Raw genomic sequence first — 12,730 nt, 5'->3', positions numbered from 1 at the left:
AATGTGTTGTTACCCTGGAGTCGACCTCTCCCTGTCTACTGCCCCCAGACATAATGTGTTGTTTCCCTGGAGTCGACCTCTCCCTGTCTACTGCCCCCCCAGACATAATGTGTTGTTTCCCTGGAGTCATCCTCTCCCTGTCTACTGCCCCCCCCCCCCAGACATAATGTGTTGTTCCCCTGGAGTCATCCTCTCCCTGTCTACTGCCCCCCCCCCCCAGACATAATGTGTTGTTCCCCTGGAGTCATCCTCTCCCTGTCTACTGCCCCCCCCAGACATAATGTGTTGTTTCCCTGGAGTCATCCTATCCCTGTCTACTGCCCCCCCCAGACATAATGTGTTGTTACCCTGGAGTCATCCTCTCCATGTCTACTGCCCCCCCCAGACATAATGTGTTGTTACCCTGGAGTCATCCTCTCCATGTCTACTGCCCCCCCCCCCAGACATAATGTGTTGTTTCCCTGGAGTCATCCTCTCCCTGTCTACTGCCCCCCCCCAGACATAATGTGTTGTTTCCCTGGAGTCATCCTCTCCCTGTCTACTGCCCCCCCCAGACATAATGTGTTGTTACCCTGGAGTCATCCTCTCCCTGTCTACTGCCCCCCCCCCCCCCCCCCCCCACCCAGACATAATGTGTTGTTACCCTGGAGTCATCCTCTCCCTGTCTACTGCCCCCCCCCAGACATAATGTGTTGTTTCCCTGGAGTCATCCTCTCCCTGTCTACTGCCCCCCCCCAGACATAATGTGTTGTTACCCTGGAGTCATCCTCTCCCTGTCTACTGCCCCCCCCCCCAGACATAATGTGTTGTTACCCTGGAGTCGTGCTCTCCCTGTCTACTGCCCCCCCCCCCCCCCCCAGACATAATGTGTTGTTACCCTGGAGTCATCCTCTCCCTGTCTACTGCCCCTCCCCCCCAGACATAATGTGTTGTTACCCTGGAGTCATCCTCTCCCTGTCTACTGCCCCCCCCCAGACATAATGTGTTGTTTCCCTGGAGTCATCCTCTCCCTGTCTACTGCCCCTCCCCCCCAGACATAATGTGTTGTTCCCCTGGAGTCGACCTCTCCCTGTCTACTGCCCCCCCCCCCCCCCCCCAGACATAATGTGTTGTTCCCCTGGAGTCATCCTCTCCCTGTCTACTGCCCCCCCCTCCCAGACATAATGTGTTGTTCCCCTGGAGTCATCCTCTCCCTGTCTACTGCCCCCCCCCCCCCCCAGACATAATGTGTTGTTTCCCTGGAGTCATCCTCTCCCTGTCTACTGCCCCCCCCCCCCCCCCAGACATAATGTGTTGTTTCCCTGGAGTCATCCTCTCCCTGTCTACTGTCCCCCCCCCCCCAGACATAATGTGTTGTTCCCCTGGAGTCATCCTCTCCCTGTCTACTGCCCCCCCCCCCCCCCCCCAGACATAATGTGTTGTTCCCCTGGAGTCATCCTCTCCCTGTCTACTGCCCCCCCCCCCCCCCCCCCCCAGACATAATGTGTTGTTCCCCTGGAGTCATCCTCTCCCTGTCTACTGCCCCCCCCCCCCCCCCAGACATAATGTGTTGTTCCCCCTGGAGTCATCCTCTCCCTGTCTGTCACCCTATTCCCGAGTGGCGCAGCGGTCTAAGGCTCTGCATCATAGTGCACGAGGTGTCACTACAGTCCCTGGTTCAAATCCAGCCTGTATCACATCCGGCTGTGATTGGGAGTCCCATAGGGCGGTGCACAATACGTCCGTCCGGTTTGGCCGGAGTAATAAAAATCTATATATTATATAGGGCAGCACGACCCTCAGGGCTCTGGTCAAAAGTAGTGCACTACCCTCAGGGCTCTGGTCAAAAGTAGTGCACTACCCTCAGGGCTCTGGTCAAAAGTAGTGCACTACCCTCAGGGCTCTGGTCAAAAGTAGTGCACGACCCTCAGGGCTCTGGTCAAAAGTAGTGCACGACCCTCAGGGCTCTGGTCAAAAGTAGTGCACTACCCTCAGGGCTCTGGTCAAAAGTAGTGCAATACAAATACCTGTTAGCATCCATCTCTCTCTCTGTCTCTCTTTATCAGCAGCCAGCACAGAGAGTCAGTCCCACCAAGAATACCTGTTAGCATCCATCTCTCTCTCTGTCTCTCCATCAGCACCAGAGTGAGAGGGGGGAGAGAGTAGGAGAGAGGAGAGAGAGGGAGCGAGATAGAGAGGGGACATGTGAAGGAGAGAGAATGAGAGAGAGGACATGTGAGGGAGAGAGAAGGAGAGAGGGGACATGAGAGATAGAGAGGGGACATGAGAAGGAGAGAGAGGGGACATGTGAAGGAGAAAGAGAGAGTGAGACGAAGACTGAATGTCACACAACGTTAGGTGTAGACTGATGATGTCATCACAATCATTTTGGTTATTAAACGGTTTCTTGTCAATCTCTGCCTCTGTGTCTTTCCTCTGTGTGTGTGTGTGTGTGTGTGTGTGTGTGTGTGTGTGTGTGTGTGTGTGTGTGTGTGTGTGTGTGTGTGTGTGTGTGTGTGTGTGTGTGTGTGTGTGTGTGTGTGTGTGTGTGTGTGTGCTCACACTATATAAAATCCAGTGCTATTTGCATGTGATGCCAGTGTTGGTAAACCACTTTTTTATATTATGTAGCAATAGTAATAATTTGGAATACAGAGTGTGACTTTGGGAGAATAACACATTACCTGTTTTTATGACAGTATTGAATAAGCATGTACATATTCATATTACGCTTTTACATCTGTATATTGAAAAGTATTATTTGTAAGAGAAAACATCAGGTTATTTATAAATGAATATGACATTATTTTGCAGTGTAGTGAATATTTTATTTTGTTGAACAGCCTTGTTCAACTCCCGCTACAGTCAGCAGATGGCGACGTGAGTCTTTCAGATGACGCTTCTTGCGTGACGTATAATCTAGCGGACGAGGTGGGACTCTTTTTTTCCAACAACAACTACAACAACAACGATGACTACTTCTTCCACCACCTGGGTAGCTTGCTAGCAAACATTAAACCGAAACGTTGAAGCTCTTTACACCAACGTTGTGCTTATTAAGTGTTTTCAATTCACTGTTGTCATCGTTACTAATTACTCCATTTACCTATTTACGTTGTCTACTACCTGGCTTGTTATGTTAGTTTAACTCTAGGCTAGTCGTTAATGCTAACTAGCTAGGTAACATCCCCGACCATGAGCTCGCTAAGCTGCTCGCTAAGCTCCTCCCCTCCTGCTAAAGAAGATGAGGTCTGCTGGACGGAGATAGAAACTCTGGGGCTGAATGTTGTCGTAAAAGAAGAAGAGGAGGATGATGAAGAGGATGCAGTTTTTGGAGTGAAAGAGGGGAAGGAGGAAGAGGCTTTCAGAATAATAAAGGAGGAAGAGGAGGCTATCACATTGAAAGAAGAAGAGAAGGATGTAATAGTGAAAGGATAGGAGGCCATCTCAATAAATGAGAAGGAAGCCGTTTTGGGAGTGAAAGGGGAGGAGGAGGGAGAGGAGCAGGAGACTGATGATCTGATTAACACCAGTGAGTATCTTAAAAACAAGGGCACAAACTCCCTGCAGTTGTTGAACCACAGTGTGGTTTTTAAGGGGCATTCTGAAGTTCTACACTTGTTCTGTGGGAATTGGGTCGGTCCATATGATTTCAATCACTTGCACCCATTTTGGTGACTTCAATGCCACAACATTCAGTAGAGGGTTAGTTCCGATTGTGGCGATGCCTTCCATTGTGCAGGTATGTATATCGCCTCGTTATTCTTATTGTGGTACTTTTTATTATTACTTTTTATTTGAGTCTACTTCGTAAATATTTTCTACTTCTTGAAGTGCACTGTTGGTTAAGGGCTTGTAAGTAAAGCATTCCACGGTAAGTTCTACACCTGTTGTATTCGGGCGCATGTGACAAATAGAGTTTGAGTTGATTTGTATAACACATTGTTTAAAATGTTGACCCACTGAAGAACCAACCACACAAACAACCGGTAGAGTAAGTTCCAACATAATCTTATTCAATTTTGTAATATGTTGTTGTCCCCCCCCCCGCAGACTGTATACCAAGAATTGGTCAGGCTGATTCATTAGACAAGAGATAGGAGGTCAAAGTTCACCCACTTTGCATACCCCACTCTGGGACATCCATGTCTTCATCACTGGAAAAGACCAACGGTTGAGTTTGATCTCTTGTGAAAGCAAACAGGGTTGTCCAACTATTTCACTATTTTTAAGACAAACAAATGTTTTTTTTTACCTTTAACATAAATGATCTAAAACACGTAAACTATTGATATTAAACTCAACTGTTTATCTATTTCAGTGAAGAAGACATGGATGTCTCGTGGTAGGGAGGGGTATGCAGAATGGGTGAGAACTGCTATCTCCTGAATGTTTTGGCATTCAAGTCGAAAAAGTCACTTACTGGACTCTTCTACCATGGACATGTTGGGAAGGTTTCTGGAATCTTCTACCATGGACATGTTGGGAAGGTTTCTGGAATCTTCTACCATGGACATGTTGGGAAGGTTTCTGGACTCTTCTACCATGGGCATGTTGGGAAGGTTTCTGGAATCTTCTACCATGGGCATGTTGGGAAGGTTTCTGGACTCTTCTACCATGGACATGTTGGGAAGGTTTCTGGACTCTTCTACCATGGACATGTTGGGAAGGTTTCTGGACTCTTCTACCATGGGGATGTTGGGAAGGTTTCTGGACTCTTCTACCATGGACATGTTGGGAAGGTTTCTGGACTCTTCTACCATGGGCATGTTGGGAAGGTTTCTGGACTCTTCTACCATGGACATGTTGGGAAGGTTTCTGGACTCTTTTACCATGGGCATATTGGGAAGGTTTCTTGACTCTTCTACCATGGGGATGTTGGGAAGGTTTCTGGACTCTTCTACCATGGACATGTTGGGAAGGTTTCTGGACTCTTCTACCATGGGCATGTTGGGAAGGTTTCTGGACTCTTCTACCATGGACATGTTTGGAAGGTTTCTGGACTCTTCTACCATGGACATGTTGGGAAGGTTTCTGGACTCTTCTACCATGGGCATGTTGGGAAGGTTTCTGGACTCTTCTACCATGGACATGTTGGGAAGGTTTCATTTAAATATAAAGTTGTGCAGTTAGAAAGTGATTGAATTCATATGGAACAACAATTGTTTACTCTCGTAGGCAAATCCTCCATCCTACCAAATAACACACATGTATACTTGAAATGTATCTATTTATCCATTAGATCTAATATATGTATCCTATACTGACTAGTCTATTTATCCATTAGGTCTAATACATGTATCCTATACTGACTAGTCTATTTACCCATTAGGTCTAATACATGTATCCTATACTGACTAGTCTATTTATCCATTAGGTCTAATACATGTATCCTATACTGACTAGTCTATTTATCCATTAGGTCTAATACATGTATCCTATACTGACTAGTGTATTTATCCATTAGGTCTAATACATGTATCCTATACTGACTAGTCTATTTACCCATTAGGTCTAATATACACTGCTCAAAAAAATAAAGGGAACACTTAAACAAGACTCCTTGTGAGACCATATGCTGACACATGCACATTTGTGGCCTGCTGGAGGTCATTTTGCAGGGCGCTGGCAGTGCACCTCCTTGCACAAAGGCGGAGGTAGCGGTCCTGCTGCTGGGTTGTTTCACTCCTACGGCCTCCTCCACGTCTCCTGATGTACTGGCCTGTCTCCTGGTAGCGCCTCCATGCTCTGGACACTACCCTGACAGACACAGCAAACCTTTTTGCCACAGCTCGCATTGATGTGCCATCCTGGATGAACTGCACTACCTGAGACACTTGTGTGGGTTGTAGACTCCGTCTCATGCTACCACTAGAGTGAAAGCACCGCCAGCATTCAAAAGTGACCAAAACATCAGCCAGGAAGCATAGGAACTGATAAGTGGTCTGTGATCACCACCTGCAGAATCACTCCTTTTTTGGGGTGTCTTGCTAATTGCCTATAATTTCCACCTTTTGTCTATTCCATTTGCACAACAGCATGTGAAATTTATTGTCAATCGGTGTTGCTTCCTAAGTGGACAGTTTGATTTCACAGAAGTGTGATTGACTTGGAGTTACATTGTGTTGTTTAAGTGTTCCCTTTATTTTTTTGAGCAGTGTATTTATCCTATACTGACTAGTTTATTTATCCATTAGGTCTAATACATGTATCCTATACTGACTAGTATATTTATCCATTAGGTCTAATACATGTATCCTATACTGACTAGTATATTTATCCATTAGGTCTAATACATGTATCCTATGGTGACTAGTCTATTTATCCATTAGGTCTAATACATGTATCCTATACTGACCAGTCTATTTATCCATTAGGTCTAATACATGTATCCTATACTGACTAGTCTATTTATCCATTAGGTCTAATACATGTATCCTATACTGACTAGTCTATTTACCCATTAGGGCAATGCATAACACCACTAAGTTAACCGTGTTAATATTAGCCTACAAAGCACCACAGCCACTCTGTGATGATGCGCTCTGCTCTTTTATTGGGGGATCTAGTCTAGATTAAACCTCATTGGAAGACAGTTTTGTCATTTGGAGGTTTCATTCAGGTCTCTCTGTTTAACCAAATACTATCTTTAGCAGGAGAGAGACCAGATTCTAACTCTGACAGCGGGAGGAGTCCCTCAGTGGAACCAGACTCAGAGATGCCCAAACCAGCAAGACGACACCCCTGCTCCCACTGTGGAAAGAGTTTTACTACATTAGAATACCTGAAAGTACACAGAAGAATAATACGCTTTGGAGAAAAGCCATACCACTGTTCAGACTGTGGTAAGGAATTTAGCCGGTTAGATGGCCTGAAACAACATGAGAGAATACACTCTGGAGAGAGGCCTCACCACTGCTCTCAGTGTGGAAATAGTTTTTGCTGGTTAGGGAGCCTGAAAATACATGAGAAAACACATACAGGGGAGAAGCCTTACCACTGCGCTCAGTGTGGAAAGAGATTTTCCCAGTTAGGGCATCTAAAAGGGCATAAGAGAACGCACACTGGAGAGAGGCCTTACCACTGCTCCCAGTGTGGGAAGAGATTTACCCAGTTAGGCAACCTAAAAAATCATGAGCTAATACACTCTGTATATAAGCCTTATCACTGCTCCCAGTGTGAAAATAAATTTTTCTCATCAGATTCTCTGAGAAAACACGAGATAACACACTCTGATGAGAAACCTTTCCATTGTTCCCAGTGTGGCAATAATTATTTTACATTAGGGTCCCTGAAGGAACATGAGCGAACACACACAGCAGAGAAACCCTACCATTGCTCTAAGTGTGTAAAGACTTTTTCCTCATCAAAATACCTTAAAGAACATAAAAGAATACACTCTGGAGTGAAACCTTACCACTGCCCCCAGTGTGAAAAAAGTTTTGCCCGACCGAGGGACCTGAAATATCATGAGAGGACACACACAGGAGAGAAGCCTTACCACTGCTCTCAGTGTGGAAAGACATTTTTTTTATCGGGACACCTGAAAAGACATGAGCTAACACACTCTGTTGAGAAGCCTTTCCACTGCTTCCAGTGTGGGAAGGATTTCACCCAGTCAAGATACCTGAAAAAACATGAGCTAATACACTCTGTGCAGAAGCCTTTCCACTGCTCTCAATGTGAAAAGAGTTTTAAGAATTTATGGAACATGAAAGTGCACGAGCAAAGACACACAAAGGAGAAGCCTTCTACTGTTCCCACTGTGGAATGAAATGTTCATGGTTTCATCAACTGAAAGAGCATGAATGAATCCTCACTCCGGAGATAAACGTCCGAAGCCATTATTTATACTGTGTAATTTAATCCTTTTTACATTTGTGTACCTTTTACCATCCATATCAATTCTTACCTGTCTATGCATACAGGAAACCATTATTTCCCCACTCATCAAAAAGGAACTGTGTGACAGAACCTGGATGTTCTTTAAAAGAAGTGGTCATTTTTATAATGTTGGGACATTGTTTGAAGCCATATCACATGGACTTAACGTTTATCAAGTGCTCCCTGTTGGCTGATATCTTTGACTGAGAACACACACAATGCTCCCATTGGCTGATATCTTTGACTGAGAACACACACAATGCTCCCATTGGCTGATATCTTTGACTGAGAACACACCCAATGCTCCCATTGGCTGATATCTTTGACTGAGAACACACCCAATGCTCCCATTGGCTGATATCTTTGACTGAGAACACACCCAATGCTCCCATTGGCTGATATCTTTGACTGAGAACACACCCAATGCTCCCATTGGCTGATATCTTTGACTGAGAACGGGTTTATGTTTATGCCACATTAATAAAATAAAGATCTTTATAAAAGCTTCTGAATTTGCAAGAATATCACTTTTCTTTTCATTTTGATTTCGGCACAAGTTAAAATGTGTCTCTGACTCCCCCCATGGATTGATGTTTCAGCATTGTCTCCATGAAGAGTTCTGTGTTCAACTAGCCACGTGCCACATAAACGCGCAGTTACAAGCCTAGCTCAAGCATGCTTGAGTAAGCAGTGGGTGCCAGATCAATATCCATCTTCATAATACGGATCGCATGTAGCCTGAGTTAGAATGTGAAGCTAACTCTAGTTGGCTAGCTTTATACAGTATAAGCCTGAGTAGATCTAGCTAGCTTTATACAGTATAAGAGAGTAGATCTAGCTAGCTTTATACAGTATGAGAGAGTAGATCTAGCTAGCTTTATACAGAATAAGAGAGTAGATCTAGCTAGCTTTATACAGTATGAGAGTAGATCTAGCTATCTTTATACAGTATAAGAGAGTATATCTAGCTAGCTTTATACAGTATAAGATAGTAGAACTAACTAGCTTTATACAGTATACGCCTGAGTAGATCTAGCTAGCTTTATACAGTATAAGATAGTAGATCTAGCTAGCTATATACAGTATGTGAGAGTAGATCTAGCTAGCTTTATACAGTATAAGCCTGAGTAGATCTAGCTAGCTATATACAGTATGAGAGAGTAGATCTAGCTAGCTTTATACAGTATAAGCCTGAGTAGATCTAGCTAGCTTTATACAGTATACGCCTGAGTAGATCTAGCTAGCTTTCTACAGTATAAGAGAATAGATCTAGCTAGCTTTATACAGTATACGCCTGAGTAGATCTAGCTAGCTTTATACAGTATAAGAGAGTAGATCTAGCTAGCTTTATACAGTACAAGAGAGTAGATCTAGCTAGCTTTATACAGTATAAGAGAGTAGATCTAGCTAGCTTTATACAGTATAAGAGAGTAGAACTAACTAGATTTATACAGTATAAGTGAGTAGATCTAGCTAGCTTAATACAGTATGAGAGTAGATCTAGCTAGCTTTATACAGTATGAGAGAGTAGATCTAGCTAGCTTTATACAGTATAAGAGTAGATCTAGCTAGCTTTATACAGTACAAGAGAGTAGATATAGCTAGCTTTATACAGTATAAGAGAGTAGAACTAACTAGCTTTATACAGTATAAGTGAGTAGATCTAGCTAGCTTTATACAGTACAAGAGAGTAGATATAGCTAGCGTTATACAGTATAAGAGAGTAGATCTAGCTAGCTTTATACAGTATAAGAGAGTAGATCTAGCTAGCTTTATACAGTATAAGAGAGTAGAACTAGCTAGCTTTATACAGTATGAGAGTAGATCTAGCTAGCTTTATACAGTATAAGAGTAGATCTAGCTAGCTTTATACAGTATAAGAGTAGATCTAGCTAGCGTTATACAGTATGAGAGTAGATCTAGCTAGCGTTATACAGTATGAGAGTAGATCTAGCTAGCGTTATACAGTATAAGCCTGAGTAGATCTAGCTAGCGTTATACAGTATGAGAGTAGATCTGGCTAGCTTTATACAGTACAAGTGAGTAGATCTAGCTAGCTTTATACAGTACAAGAGAGTAGATATAGCTAGCGTTATACAGTATAAGAGAGTAGATCTAGCTAGCTTTATACAGTATAAGAGAGTAGATCTAGCTAGCTTTATACAGTACAAGAGAGTAGATCTAGCTAGCTTTATACAGTACAAGAGAGTAGATATAGCTAGCTTTATACAGTACAAGAGAGTAGACCTAGCTAGCTTTATACAGTACAAGAGGGTAGATATAGCTAGCTTTATACAGTATAAGAGAGTAGATCTAGCTAGATTTATACAGTATAAGAGAGTAGATCTAGCTAGCTTTATATAGTACAAGAGAGTAGATCTAGCTATCTTTATGCAGTACAAGAGAGTAGATCTAGCTAGCTTTATACAGTACAAGAGAGTAGATATAGCGAGCTTTATACAGTATAAGACAGTAGATCTAGCTAGATTTATAGGGTATAAGAGAGTAGATCTAGCTAGCTTTATATAGTACAAGAGAGTAGATCTAGCTAGCTTAATACAGAATAAGAGAGTAGATCTAGCTAGCTTTATACAGTATAAGAGAGTAGATCTAGCTAGCTTTATACAGTATGAGAGTAGATCTAGCTAGCTTTATACAGTATAAGAGAGTAGATCTAGCTAGCTTTATACAGTACAAGAGAGTAGATCTAGCTAGCTTTATACAGTACAAGAGAGTAGATCTAGCTAGCTTTATATAGTACAAGAGAGTAGATCTAGCTAGCTTTATACAGTACAAGAGAGTAGATCTAGCTAGCTTTATATAGTGCAAGAGAGTAGATCTAGCTAGCTTAATACAGAATAAGAGAGTAGATCTAGCTAGCTTAATACAGTATAAGAGAGTAGATCTAGCTAGCTTTATACAGTATAAGAGAGTAGAACTAGCTAGCTTTGTACAGTATAAGAGAGTAGATCTAGCTAGCTTTATACAGTATAAGAGAGTAGATCTAGCTAGCTTTATACAGTACAAGAGAGTAGATATAGCTAGCTTTATACAGTACAAGAGAGTAGACCTAGCTAGCTTTATACAGTACAAGAGAGTAGATATAGCTAGCTTTATACAGTATAAGAGAGTAGATCTAGCTAGCTTAATACAGAATAAGAGAGTAGATCTAGCTAGCTTAATACAGTATAAGAGAGTAGATCTAGCTAGCTTTATACAGTATAAGAGAGTAGAACTAGCTAGCTTTGTACAGTATAAGAGAGTAGATCTAGCTAGCTTTATACAGTATAAGAGAGTAGATCTAGCTAGCTTTATACAGTACAAGAGAGTAGATATAGCTAGCTTTATACAGTACAAGAGAGTAGACCTAGCTAGCTTTATACAGTACAAGAGAGTAGATATAGCTAGCTTTATACAGTATAAGAGAGTAGATCTAGCTAGATTTATACAGTATAAGAGAGTAGATCTAGCTAGCTTTATATAGTACAAGAGAGTAGATCTAGCTATCTTTATACAGTACAAGAGAGTAGATATAGCTAGCTTTATACAGTATAAGAGAGTAGATCTAGCTAGATTTATAGGGTATAAGAGAGTAGATCTAGCTAGCTTTATATAGTACAAGAGAGTAGATCTAGCTATCTTTATACAGTACAAGAGAGTAGATATAGCTAGCTTTATACAGTACAAGAGAGTAGATATAGCTAGCTTTATACAGTATAAGAGAGTAGATCTAGCTAGATTTATAGGGTATAAGAGAGTAGATCTAGCTAGCTTTATATAGTACAAGAGAGTAGATCTAGCTAGCTTAATACAGAATAAGAGAGTAGATCTAGCTAGCTTTATACAGTATAAGAGAGTAGATCTAGCTAGCTTTATACAGTATAAGAGAGTAGATCTAGCTAGCTTTATACAGTATAAGTCTGAGTAGATCTAGCTCTCTAGGAGAGGCCCTGATATATAGGACACAACCCCTCTGATGGTTCTGGTCATGGTTGGGGTCAAACAGGGTTCAAACTGACCTTCAGACCCTCAAAAACCACCCCTAGAATATTGCTGTGATGTTTAAACTTTATTTGTCGATGTAGAACTTGAAATAGAATTGACTTTTGATTTTTTAAAGAATGATCTCAGACTAAAATGTAGTTTAAAAACGAAGCCTTTTGTGATTCACAGGGCTCTTGGTCTCTAACCCCTCACCTGCTGCTTTTAGTTGCTCCTCCCCAAGTCTTTGTTCCCCTGCCCCGACCACTTCCCACCCTTCCCCCGTTTTCTGCAACATGGCCTGGCCAAAGATACGTATAACTAACTCCCCAATTAGTAGAGGGAGAGAGAGAGAGTCTGAGTCTGACTTTGATGTCTGTTTAAATGTTGTGACATTCAAGTTTGTTATGTTTAATACAGCTGGACTAAAATTTAAACCCTGTCTCTCTCTCCAATTCATTTGTATATATTGAATAAAGTTGGACTCAGAGTGCAACCTTGTCTCACTCGCCAATTCATTTCTAAACTTTGAATAAAGTTGAACTCAGCCTGCAACCGTGCCTAACTCCCCAATTCATTTTCAAAATGTTGAATAAAGTTGGTCTCAGACTGCAACCTTGTCTCACTCCCCAATTCAAAATAAGGAACGCTTCATTCTACTGTAGACCGAGCTTCTCTCAGCCAGCAATTCCCCTCCTCCTTAGACTGAGAAGAATGGGATGGGCAATTTATTCCTCCGGTCAATCTTCTCTGTTTGGTTCCAGTTTCTCGACGTGTGAGGAAAATGAGGAGCGCTTCACGGATTTGCGTGTCATCCTTCGCAGGGGCCATGCTAATCTTCTCTGTATCGATCCAATTTTAGTATATGTGCTGCCAAAGCGAGCAC

At 42.4% G+C, this 12,730-nt stretch overlaps 1 protein-coding gene and 1 non-coding gene across 4 annotated transcripts; one reads left to right on the top strand and one right to left on the bottom strand.

The window, feature by feature from the left end:
• The first annotated feature begins 2,939 nt into the window (after positions 1-2,939).
• On the top strand, positions 2,940-8,369 carry LOC129842971 (zinc finger protein 180-like). Of its 3 annotated transcripts, none has more exons than XM_055911693.1 (2): positions 2,940-3,511; positions 6,636-8,369. In XM_055911693.1, the coding sequence occupies exon 2, from the start codon at positions 6,698-6,700 to the stop codon at positions 7,751-7,753; it is 1,056 nt and encodes a 351-aa protein (XP_055767668.1). In that variant the 5' UTR covers positions 2,940-3,511; positions 6,636-6,697; the 3' UTR covers positions 7,754-8,369. The 3 variants fall into 3 exon arrangements, with proteins under 3 accessions (XP_055767668.1, XP_055767667.1, XP_055767669.1); XM_055911692.1 differs by having other exon boundaries at positions 6,633-8,369; XM_055911694.1 differs by having other exon boundaries at positions 5,589-8,369.
• A 4,255-nt stretch (positions 8,370-12,624) lies between these two features.
• On the bottom strand, positions 12,625-12,730 carry LOC129842975 (U6 spliceosomal RNA). The gene has a single exon (XR_008757727.1). It is a non-coding gene; the product is annotated as a U6 spliceosomal RNA (small nuclear RNA).

The sequence above is a fragment of the Salvelinus fontinalis genome, unplaced genomic scaffold, assembly GCF_029448725.1.
Source record: "Salvelinus fontinalis isolate EN_2023a unplaced genomic scaffold, ASM2944872v1 scaffold_0082, whole genome shotgun sequence".
Lineage (NCBI taxonomy): Eukaryota > Metazoa > Chordata > Actinopteri > Salmoniformes > Salmonidae > Salvelinus > Salvelinus fontinalis.
The sequence above is the reverse complement of the archived record's forward strand: the minus strand, read 5'-3'. Positions and strand labels throughout refer to the sequence as shown.

Bases quoted from the DNA above. Each gene is read 5' to 3' on its own strand.
- LOC129842971 (XM_055911693.1), top strand. From the start codon at position 6,698: ATGCCCAAACCAGCAAGACGACACCCCTGCTCCCACTGTGGAAAGAGT.